At 38.2% G+C, this 11,811-nt stretch overlaps 2 protein-coding genes across 4 annotated transcripts in view; one reads left to right on the top strand and one right to left on the bottom strand.

Moving 5' to 3' along the window:
- Positions 1 to 460: 460 nt before the first annotated feature.
- Positions 461 to 10,107, bottom strand: ENY2 (ENY2 transcription and export complex 2 subunit). 2 transcript variants are annotated; one of them, XM_055314409.1, is made up of 5 exons: positions 10,035 to 10,107; positions 8,454 to 8,530; positions 4,911 to 4,981; positions 3,489 to 3,563; positions 461 to 722 (listed from the first exon to the last, which is right to left on the bottom strand). In XM_055314409.1, the coding sequence occupies exons 2-5, from the start codon at positions 8,519 to 8,521 to the stop codon at positions 646 to 648; spliced, it is 291 nt and encodes a 96-aa protein (XP_055170384.1). In that variant the 5' UTR covers positions 8,522 to 8,530; positions 10,035 to 10,107; the 3' UTR covers positions 461 to 645. The 2 variants fall into 2 exon arrangements, with proteins under 2 accessions (XP_055170384.1, XP_055170383.1); XM_055314408.1 differs by having other exon boundaries at positions 9,963 to 10,104.
- A 105-nt stretch (positions 10,108 to 10,212) lies between these two features.
- The window catches only part of NUDCD1 (NudC domain containing 1), an 80,901-nt gene continuing 79,302 nt past the window's right edge, over positions 10,213 to 11,811 (top strand). The window contains exons 1-2 of one of the 2 annotated variants that reach the window (XM_055314407.1): positions 10,417 to 10,547; positions 11,731 to 11,794. Coding sequence is in view for 1 of the 2 variants with exons in the window: in XM_055314406.1 (XP_055170381.1) it covers positions 10,430 to 10,547 (118 nt within the window). In the remaining variant the exon portion in view is untranslated. Of the gene's footprint in view, positions 10,548 to 11,730; positions 11,795 to 11,811 lie in introns of both variants that reach the window. The other variant, XM_055314406.1, reaches the window with a different exon arrangement.

Here is an 11,811-nt window from a genome sequence, read left to right as displayed (position 1 = left end):
TATTTCCCATTAAGTTCTTTCTTGACCTTAGTATGTGGGGATGCAATTTAGAGTTTTCTGCTCTCAAAGTTCAGATGAGTAGAATATGTGAGAGGAGCTTGGTATGGAGCCAGTTTGCAAATGTTCTCTCTTCCATTAAGATGATAAATTCTTTGAGGAATAAGGAAGGCACATAAAGATGAGTAAGACCCAGTCCCAACCCTCAGCATTTATAACAAAGCAGAAATAAGACATCTGTAGTACAAGATGGGACATGTATTATAAAATATCATAGAGATTCAAAAGAGGAATACACCACATCCAGACAGTAAGAAGAGCCTGCTTACTTCTCCTCAGTTGTTAGCACAGATATATGTACATACTTAACACTTAAACTGCATTAATTGCTGAATTTTCCTCTCAACAAATCTGGTATATTATTAATAAAGTCCCTTTTATTCCAATCCAAGGAAACTTCAAGCTCATTCATGAGATATTTATTAAAATAACACATTTAGGGAAAAAAATCAATACAATGTATACATCATTACTGAAAACTGTATACCATCATACAAAAAAGGATTTTATTTGGGAAATTGATTCCTAATTTATGGCAAGTTTTACTTTCAGAAATAAAACCACAAAACAACACAATCTAATTCAATCTTAAAGGCTGGCATGCTGAGCAAGGAATGTTCTTATTCTTTGTAGGAGCTCCTTCTTTACACTGTCAGGTACCAGGGCTGAAATATAAAAATAAAGATATAAGAGTAAGAAGATTCTAATTAATATATGTCAAATTGGTATTTGATATTTCATTCAGAATTAACAATAATTTCATGAATAACCCATATGCTTCAAAAAAGAAAGAGAGGTAAAGACATCTGAAAAAATAAAGTATATCTGCAATTCATTATTTGAGTAAATTATCCATCCAATACCTAAATATACTGCACATTGATGAGAAAAAAACATGGGAAAATTCTTTAAACCAGGAGTGGAAAAGGCCTTTTTGAAATACAGAGAGTTATAACAGATGAATAAATCTGATATAAAAGCAACAATGACAATTTAATAAGTTGGTCAAAATCACAATAAACAAAGGCAAAAGACAGAAAGTGGGAAAACACTCTTACAGAAATGGGCTGATCTCTTACTACACAATTTCTCCAATTCATAAGAAAAAGATCAGACTAATAATGACCAAAAAAAGATGAAGAAAAGGTAAAACACAGTTCTTGAACATAAAAGGGGTTTAACTTCATAGCTGAAATGTGCATCAAAACCACATTCAGACAGCATGTTTTACCAATCATGTTGACCAAAATACCAAAGGTCAGTAATATCCCTTGTTGGCAAGACTGAGGGAAAACTGGCTCTCTTATATTAGCTGGTAGAAAACATAAAATCGGTACCACATTTTGAGGAAGATAATTTGGCAATACATATTGAAATATGTGCACATACTCTGACTCAGCAAAAATGCAAAAATTGCAACAGGAGTTACATTTGTGGTATTTTTACTTTTTTAATTTTGAACCATTTGACTATTAAATATTCAGAGTATCACTAAAAAATTAAAAAATTGTAAAAAGCCCTGCTCTTTGGAATTTTAATTAGAGCCTTGCCTTGTAATTTTATATTACAATTAAATATCAATAAACAAACTACACGATTGTTTTTCCTTTCTTGGCTACTAATAAATAAGGACAATAGGAAATTCACTAAAACTTCTAATGCTACTTGTTTGTATCCAAAGGAAATGAAAACTTCAGATACAGTTCAGTAATTGTACACTGAATTCCACAAATAAGTACACAAATTAAGTAAGACACATACTCCTATTTACAGATTGCCTAGTTTAAGCTTGCTAGAAATAAAAGCTACATAATTAATTCAAGACCACTGGAAATGTGATCAGTATGTATATTAAACACACTTAATAAAAATTACGGTGATGGAGTATAGATCAGTTGCCTTGGAGTTAGGGATAAGGTGTGACTATAAAAGGATAGCTTGAGGGAGTTTTTTGGAGGGGAAGAGGGCAATTACATGAATCTGTACATGTGAATAAAATTCATAGAAGTGCACACTAAAAAAAGATCAATTCTATATTTTAGTTAAAAAAATAAAAAATAAAAAAAATAAATACTTCTGGCTATAAAAGGAGACTAAGAACATAAAACATTTATTTTTATTTCTCTGTTCCCTATTTGCCCATTTTCTAGCAGTGGCACTATAAGGGATCGAAATGTCCAAGATATGAGTGTTAAAGGAGAAGCAAAGGAAATTTCTACCCTGTATAACCAGCTCCAAAATGTTAATAGTTGAAGCATAAATTACAGAAGGAAAGAAAAAGAAATCAGATATAATTATTTTAAAATGTAAATTCAGGGACACCTGGGAGGCTCAGTGGTTTGAGCATCTGCCTTTGGCTCAGGGTGTGATCCCGGGGTCCTGAGATTGAGTCCCATATTGAGTTCCCTGCAGGGAACCTGCTTTTCCCTCTGCCTATATCTATGCCTCTGCCCCTCTCTCTCTGTATCTCTCATGAATAAATAAAATCTTAAAAAAAAATGTAAATTCATGCAGGGAGCTATAAATACTGTGTTTTGTTTTTCTATCCCTGAGACATGCTTGATGAAAAAGTCCTGTTTTTTTAGGTGTAAGCAGGCCTACAGATGGCTGGAAAGGACCACGGGATTCTGTAGCTCTTTCCTAGCAAGTAGTTTAGAGAATTAGTATTTTCTTGTAATAATTTTCAAACTTTTTTACACTTGGATTCTTTTTACTACTTCTATGTGAAAAAGAAGTAATGGATCATCTAATTTATCTGCTTCCACTTAAAATTACCAAAAGAAACCCTTCAAAAAATAAAAGAATGTAGCCACAACTAGCTAACAATGTAATGTAATTCCTAACTTAATATTTATTACATATAATCAATGTTAATATAGTATTTCCTCTTTTTCTTTTGTCTTCTGTAAGGAAATGAAGATGATGGTAGTGTGAATTTTAAATATAGGTTACCCTGAATATGAAGTTTTAGAACTACCAAATTCTTAATTTAGACACTTAAGAAGACAGGGCTTTACTTATTTTCAAAAAGAAAAGCAACAGCAGAGCATTGATTCTGGGGCTGGAGTAAAACTTTGAATTATTAAATATTCAAGTGAAATCAGGCCATACTTAATAAAATTTATAAATTCTAGCTTTAGGTAATACTCGCCTCTACAAAATCCCAAACTTTAAAAATTATCTATCTTAACAACCATTATCAACTTACTTTTGTATACTGTTTTAGAGTGCAAAAACATTTTATACCTCTCATCTCATTTATTACTCAAGACTATGCTAGAGAGGCAGGTAGGCAATTATAATCTTTCCCAATGAGTACCCAATAATTTTGGAAAGGTTGTTTTTCCCTGTAAAAAAAAAGAAAAGTTGAACCAGCAAGAGAGAGAAAAAAAATGTCTTCAGCACACGTTTCATTCCGTATAATTCCTTACCTCTGCCTTTTGGTGTGATTTCAGCCACCAAGTCATCAACAGTAACGTGTTCTAGTCCTTTTTCTTTAATTACCTCTTATGCAAAAGCAAAAAACAAATCATATCATTTAAAATCATTATCTGTAAGAAAGATTTTCATAGAGGAAGGGTTAAGATCATGTTTTTAGAGTGCAGACTGGTCTTAAAAAAAAAAAGAGGATACTTCTTTTTTTCTTTTCTAATGAAGATTTAGTTCAACCTTAAACACATTAACTATTCACCAGATCAAAATCTTAAAAGCCTGTTCATCTCTCAGCTAAATAACCTGTAACTTAACAATTTTAACAATTAGAATGAATGTGACTATAAGGTCAAATCTAACATGTGTAAGAAGCTGGAAATCTTTAACTATACATATCTTATTTCACCATAACCATACCACCTGTTGAATATGTATGGAAAGAGGAAAAAGCTATTATTTGAGTCTAACTTGTAATTTCATAGCCCAGAATTAAAGTACAGAATAACTCCTTTTGTTCCTTTCTCTTCTCTAGGCTGGGCCAAAGGAAAGAGAAGAGGGTAAGGAGTTAACATTTACTGAAACGTTATTATGTGCTGGGTGATTAATTAAAAGCATTTGATATTCACAACAATCTAATGGGTTGGGCATTTTTCCACTTACAAGTGACCCAACTGAGTCTTAAAGATTAGATAACTCATCCAAAAGTGAGCTGAAATCCAGCTCTAGTCTTTTCCAGTGAAGGTCTGTATGACCTCAAAATCTATGCTTTTTCTAATTTGCCACACTGCCTTCTTAGGATTGGTAATATAAATATTCTCTATTATCATTAATTGTAGAAACCATGACTATATAATGGGAGTTCATTGAAAATATCCAGAATTCCATTATACCAAAGCCAAGCCAGAAAAGGAGGCTCATCTTCGAGACATGTATAATCTATCCGGCAGCAGCATCAATACCTAGTAATTTAACAAGCTTCTATTCTACATTTTAAAAAAATAAGTAGAATAACCTAAGAGCTTTTCTAAGTAATTTTTTTTAACACTGTAAAGCCAGGAGATATAATTCCTATAGAATCTGCCAATCATAAAGTATTCAATTTGTTATAAAGTTAAAACAGAGGAATAACTAATGTTTACTTTGAATAGGCACACTGAAGAAGGTCGAACGCATACTTTGATGCCAGAAAAAATCTTACCTCACTTGTTTTAAGAAAAATACAATGAAAATTTCTACAGATTTAGGAATTATGTCTTATCAAAAGGAGATGGGGCAATCACTACCAGGAGATTATATTTTGTATTTGTTTAAAATTAGTTAGGCAGTCAATAGATCTTAAAATACTGCCTATTATTTTTCTAATGAACCCCAAGCCAACAAGAACAATAGAATTAGCTTATCTTGTAAATGAAACTGATTACCTTTACAGTGTGCCTTCAACTGGTCCTTCCAGCCACATTCAATTAATTTAGCTCTCAGCAACTCTTTGAGGCTGTTGAAAAAGAAATGTTTTCATATTAAACTACAACAAGGTACAGTATTTTAGACAGGAATGTTTGAAGCAAAAGTTCAAATGTTCAATTAAAAATTGGCTGCCTTCTAATCACAAAAATTTTAACTGTGATCTAATCTTAGTTCTATTACTAAATAATTCTTTGGTCTTACGCAAGTCATTTGAACTCTGGACTTCATTTTCATCATCAGTAAAATTAAGTATGTAGATAGGGCACAATAATTCTCAAGAAACTCTCCACTCTCTGGCCTTCTCATACACTTTCTACTTCCACCAACAGTAATATTATGGGTCTTGTGACAACTTCTAAATAGTATTAGTTGAGCTTGAATTGAAGCAGCACACCTCGAAGGTTTCAAACTCCAAAATCTATTCTTTGACTACAGATTCTTATCCTTTCATTCTCTTACTTCCCCATCATATCCCTTTCTAACCTCAAAAACTTTCCCCTTTTTTCCAATAACCTTCTAAATTATATACTAAATATGGTATTTAATTGACTCTAAGACTGGTTTTTCCCCACATTTCAAAAATTCAGTAATTGGTATGCCTATCACAATTTAATTGGCAGTATCTTTTTTCCTCCAGCTGGTAAAAAAAAAAAAAAAAAAAAAAGAAAGAAAGAAATTAAATGGTGTGTATCGCAACTAATGGCAGAAAAAGGGTGTAACAAAGTATTTTCTTTTCTTGTCCTTTTTCCATGCTCAACTCTTGGAAATCCTTAATCTTCAACCTAAATCACTTCTCAGCATGAACATGTCATGTCCCAAACTAAACCACTTCTCTTTCAATAATATTCCCCCCAAATTCATTATGTGACACTTCTATCTGGGTATTTAATTAGGTCTTTCCACCTTAATAGGGCCAACCCAAATCCTGCCTCTCTCCACCTCAACCTATTCTTCCTTTCAGAATGCCATTGTCCATCCTGGTTCCTCAAGCTAGAAAATTTAGCATCCTTCACTCAGCAACTCTGTTAACACTATACATATAATCCATAGAAGCAATTCCTATTGGTTCTAGTTCTAAGTATACACTACAATCCAAATGTTTTTCATCATCTTTGTTTTTGCTCCCTTAGTCCAAGCCATCTTCTTCTCTTGACTGGACTGTTACCAAAGCCTCTAACTTGTCCTCCTGCTCCCTTCTTTATATACGTTGCTCTCTTTCCTCTTCCCAAAACGGTTTGGTGGCTTCCCAACTTACTTAAAAATTCCAACTCTATGCTACAGCCTAAATAACCCTCCATGATATTCCTCCTCCTCAGCTATGCTTCTGACTTTATCTCTTCTTCCCCTCACCTAATTTATAGAGGGCTCATGAGCCTCCTTGTGGTCCTCAAAATGCCAGGCAAGCTCCTATCTTGGGTTCTTGGCTCTTGGGAGACCCCTCATTCCTTCCTATCTTTGACCTCTTATCAGTGAAACCTTCTTTATTTTTCTCTGCCTCAGATACACATCTCATTATTCTCAGTTTTATTTTTCCTCTAGAACTTATCACTGCCTACATAATACAGACTTATTGTCCATCTTCTCCCATTAGAACGTAAGCTCCATGAAAGAACAGACTTTATTTTGTTCACTACTCCATCTCTAGCACTTTAACAGGACATAGCATATGGCAGAACCTAAGTAATTTTAAATTGTATGAATGAATAAACAACCAATAATAAATAATCCCCTTTATTCATTACTGCCAATACTATATTCTCTCAGTTCCCCAAGGCATTGTTCTGGATGTCGTCTTCCTCATTTCTCACATGGAGGGCTGCTTTTACTTTAACAAATTGTAAGTTCTCCCTTCCATTTTTGCTGTTTTACATTTTTAATTTGATACAATCTAACACATTCTTCTGTAATCGACCTCTAACCCTTCAAGTCTATCTTCCACATTGCCAGCCTAATATTCCTAAAGAGCAAATGAGATTGTAGTCATCCCCTTTCTCAGAATCTTTTAATGACTCCCACCACCCAAGGATAAAGTCAACAACAGATGTTTCTGCAAATCCATCACCCACTTTCCTGACCTTTCTTTGACACCACTTGTAGTGTAAGAAATCTGCATAGGGTTCCAACAATCGAAATGAGTCCTAGGCCAGGTTGACCATAACTGGCCTATGTACCTAAGTAAGATGGTAATCACGCCAGGTACTTTGCTGGAACTACTAGGAGAAAGGTAGTCTGAGCCAGAGGGATATGAATTCTGAACTGCTAATCTTTGCCACCTGGTGGGTAGAGTCTGCTTGAGAATAAAGCCAACACAGAGGAAAACTGAGCTGAGAAAGAAAAAGAAAGACATATACTTGGTAACAATTTTGAGTGCCTGGACCCAGTGGAGACAGATGCAACTTTAAGCCCTAAACTTTGTAGTTAGATGAGCTTATATATTTCCATTGGTTAAGCCAGTTTCTGAGTTCTATCATTTAAAATGAAAGAATTTGGACTTCTACAAAATCCATTCCTCCTGTCCACTGTTCCAGCAACATCACTCTCACACTTTACCTGCTAGCTTTAATTCTGTAGTTCCTCAGAACAGTATGATGTTGTAACACACCTCTGTGACTGCACATTCTGTTCCATCTGTCTAGAACGTCTTCTGTCCTTTATTGGCTGAAAGAACTGCTAATCTTTCTCCCCGAGCTGAAGTACCTCTTTTACTATTTTGTAATTGATTACCTTAACCCCACCATAGAATTCAAAAATCCCTCCAGTTCCTTCTTTGTATTTTTCTTATGCAATTCTTCATCCTGTTTCTGGAAGCCTTTCTTGATTCCTGACTCTCTGTTTAATACTTCCAAACCTGTTCATTCTTCAAATATTTATTTGGCTAATTATGTGCTAGGGATGATGCTTAGGGATACACCGGTATTTCTACTGTCAAGGACCTAGATTATATTGAAGGACACAAACAAGCAAAGCAAGTGGATATAATACAATGTGATTAAATGCTGAGATAGAACAAGGTATCTGGGACTAAATAGATTCCTAGAAGAGGTGATGTTTAAACTAAAACCTGAAAGATGAAGTAGACGAAAAGATCAGGGAAGACGAATGTTTCAGGGAGTAGGAACACCACACACGCTGCTCTGAGGTTAAGAGTGTAGTAACTGAACTGGTTCTACCATATTTTCTCCCTGTTAAAACTGGGTACCATTATGTTTTTAATTGCAGTTATTTGGGTATTTTTTCTTTTCTATTAGATTATACATTCTTTGAGAAAGAGTCATTTCTTGTTCACCTTTCTAGATGACTCACTTTCCTTTAAGTAATGAAATACTGAGCAGACCTGTTTTTTTAGAAGTTAGGAATTGAAACTTCTGATAATCTCTATTTGCTGTAATTCCTTCCACTGACATCAGTTTTGTTCCTTGATATTTAGACTCTTATTACATATAACATAACTATAATTTAAAGATGTTAAATGTCATTTATTAACACAATCTCTTGCTTACCGTTCTCTTTCTCCAGTTTCTATCAACTTTTGGTTAATCGCTGCTCTCATCTGCGCATCTTTGTTCATCTTGCTAACCTGAACATCAACATGTATTTTCAGATACAGAACACATAAAAAGCATTTTCTTCTAAACCCTCTAGGTAAGCATCCTAATATACTTAACATCCTATCAACTGAGGGGGTGATAAATTTCAACAGTGTGTTAAAAATGTCATTACTCTTAATATTGGTCACTGCATCCCAAGAAGTCATACTGATTAATTCACTTTACAATTTTCCTCCGCCATATACCCTTTATTAATGAGTCTTTGGATAATGATATTTATCGTATCATTTATGCAATACTTATGTGCCCGGTATTGGGCTAACACAGGGGTTGGGTTTTTTTTCCTCCATTTAATTCCCAAAACTTATTCTTTCATGTAAGAATTATTAACACAATTCGTATTTTACAATTGAGAAAACTGAGGCACCAAGATAGCAAGTGGTGAGGACAGGATTTGAACTCATGTACTTTGAGCCCAGCAGTCTCAACACACTTTTAACAGCACATCGTAACTGCTTATCATTCCTGCACCTTAACTGCATTCAAAATTTCGGGGAAGCCATATAACCTAGAGAGTAATTCAAGATTAAGCACTGTTGGTGAAAAATGAAATTTCCAGATTAGGTTCAAAGTGCTTTACTTTTTTTTTTTTTTTTTTCTGTAGGGTGTGCCCAGAATTCTACAACTGCCAAACTAACTCTGCGTATGTGCTTGTGTGTGCTCTTCATCGAAGCTTGCTGGTGGAATAAAGGGAAAAACAAATCTCAAACTAACTCCTAATTTAGAAAACTCTCAATTTTCAGTGAAAAAAGACAACCAAAATCAAAGTGACGTAGAAAGGAGAGGAAGGTTAGAATGTAACAGCTGCAACAAGCTAACATTACTGCAGATAATTTGTCACTAACTTGGGACCACTTTTGCTGTGTCCCGTCTCGCCTATATGAAAACTCAAGACTGGCAACTGAGTTTTGAGTTGGGAAAAAAAAAAATTTTTTTTTGAGTGCAACAGGAAAAAGGAAGGGTCGAGAAAGGGCTGAGAAATGTTTGCTTGTAGCTGGAGGCTAACGTTTTCAAAATAATTCTAATGTCTAATCGGTACCATTCCTAGAATATTGAACCTGATCTCGCCTTGGCCCCTAAAATACGGATAGTGACCTTGGGCAAGTCAATTCTTAAAAGGCCTCAGTTTTCTCACTGGTAAAACGAGGGCGCTAGGGGATCCCTCCCAGTTCAGACATTCTTTGGGAAAATAGAATAGGGCGGAGACAGCGGGAGAGGCGGGAGGGGAGGAGCCAGAAAACAAAGCGTGGACTGGCTTCAGGCCAACTCCGGTTGCACGCCCTGTCGGAGAGCCCTACAGGCCCGCGAGCGCGGGTCGGGGAAGCTAACGAAAGACAGCACATCGAAAGGAGCCTGGGCTGGGCCCGGGTCCCGGCCCTGAGGACCACGGGCATAGCTCACCACCATCACCGCGGGCGAGGGCCGTCCCTTCCCAGCGACGAAATGACCCTTGCGCTGACGACCGTTACCTACCACACTCTTCGGCTGCCCGGACCTAGACCCTCAGTAGCTCGGGCACCTAAGCACACAGAAAGCTAAAACACGCATTTCCGGGGCGGGGTCTCGCTCCCCTGCCTATAAATGTGAGAATTTAACCAGCGCGGGCCGCCTCCTGGTAGCTCAGCCCTCTGGGTAAGAGAGTCCAGCCCACGCTGTCGCTGGGGCGTTAGGGCTCCAAAAAACTACATAGCCCGACATGCAACAGAGTCGACTTTCCCTTGGACACTACATTTCCCAGAAGGCATCCCGCACCGCGCAGTGTTTTCTGGGATGGGAACCACGCCGCCTGCGAGCCTCGGCGCTACGAGCGAAGCGCGGACCTTTCAACAAGAGCTTTATTAATTCTCTCGCTGCGACCCAGGAAGGCTATGGAGGTGGCCGCTAATTGCTCTCTGCGCGTGAAGAGACCTCTGCTGGATCCCCGTTTCGAGGGTTACAAGCTCTCCCTCGAGCCTCTGCCCTGTTACCAGCTGGAGCTTGACGCAGGTGGGAAGCGGCGGCGCCCCCTGGCACTCTAGTTCTTCCCCTTTCGGCTGCCAGCGGCCGGACCCTTCCCTCATTTTCTTCCTTCCTGATTTGGGCGAGCAAGGCGTCCGGGGCCTTCCGTCCGGCCGGTCGGGCTGGGGTGGACCCGGATGGGCCGCTTCTGGAGACCGACGCCCATCCCGGAACCCAGTGGGAGTCTCCCGCGCGGCTCTTAGGTAGCTAGACCCTGGGCGGGCCCGGGCTCCAAGGTCCGTCCTGCGGCTCGCGGCGCTGCCTGGGCCCCGGCCGCCTGTCGGTCCCTGGCCTGGGCTGCTGCGGAGAAGGCTCAGGCAGGACTTGCTTTCGCTCTCGAGCATCCTCTGTAACCGTGTGCGTTGAGAGGCCACGCCTCCTCGGAGGGCCCCCAGCTCGGGTTTCCTCTAGCGGAGCCCCACGTCACAGAAGAGGAACTCCGATGCAGTTCAGAGCATTTTCAGTTGCCCAGGTGCTGTCAGACTAAAGGCATTATGGTAGACAACATCTCTAGAAGATTTTGAGGACAAGTTGATTTAGTACCTACACTTCTGCTATTTTGTGTATCTGAGGCTAGCCGAAACCAATTCACCCTTGTTTTTACGAGGTATAATAAGCGTTTTAGTTGAGGAGCCCACAGATTTGCGTTTTTAATACACACCTCTACTGGTGTTGACGCATGTTGTGAGTGGATCACACATTGAGAAATACTGATCTAAAGAACTTTGTCAAATAAGTGTTTATAAAGTTTGTAAACATCTATTGAGAGCCTGTTTCATGTTTACAAGCTGATATCAAGATGAATAAGATACAGTCTGTAGGGATCCCCGGGTGGCTCAGCGGTTTAGCACCTGCCTTCGGCTCAGGGCGTGAACCCGGAGACCCGGGATCGAGTCCCACATCCGGCTCCCTGCATGGAGCCTGCTTCTCTCTCTGCCTTTGTCTCTGCCTCTCTCTCTCTCTCTCTCTCTCTCTCTCTCTCTCTCTCTCTGACTCTCATGAATAAATAAATAAAATCTTTAAAAAAAAAATAAAAGGTAACATAAAAGTGCAGTTTGGCTACTTGGAAAGAAAAATATAAACATAATTACAAAACTGTGATAAGGCAGTGATTGGGTTATGTACAGACCGTAATGGTAGTGGTAATGGTAGTGCTTACGTATCTTTGCAGACCTGCCTGGGGATCTGGGAAAGCTTCCTGGAGCTGATATCTTAAGTTGGGTTCTGAAGGATAGGTAAGAGTTCACCGGGG

Source organism: Nyctereutes procyonoides, unplaced genomic scaffold (genome assembly GCF_905146905.1).
Source record: "Nyctereutes procyonoides isolate TBG_1078 unplaced genomic scaffold, NYPRO_anot_genome, whole genome shotgun sequence".
Taxonomy (NCBI): domain Eukaryota; kingdom Metazoa; phylum Chordata; class Mammalia; order Carnivora; family Canidae; genus Nyctereutes; species Nyctereutes procyonoides.
This window is presented reverse-complemented; position numbering and strand designations above follow the sequence as displayed.

Excerpts from the sequence above, each read along its gene's own strand:
- ENY2 (XM_055314408.1), bottom strand. Across the intron at positions 4,982-8,453 it reads GAAACTGGAGAAAGAGAACG|CCTCAAAGAGTTGCTGAGAG; the intron begins GTAAGCAAGAGA and ends CTTTTTCAACAG. Across the intron at positions 723-3,488 it reads AATCACACCAAAAGGCAGAG|CCCTGGTACCTGACAGTGTA; the intron begins GTAAGGAATTAT and ends TTTATATTTCAG.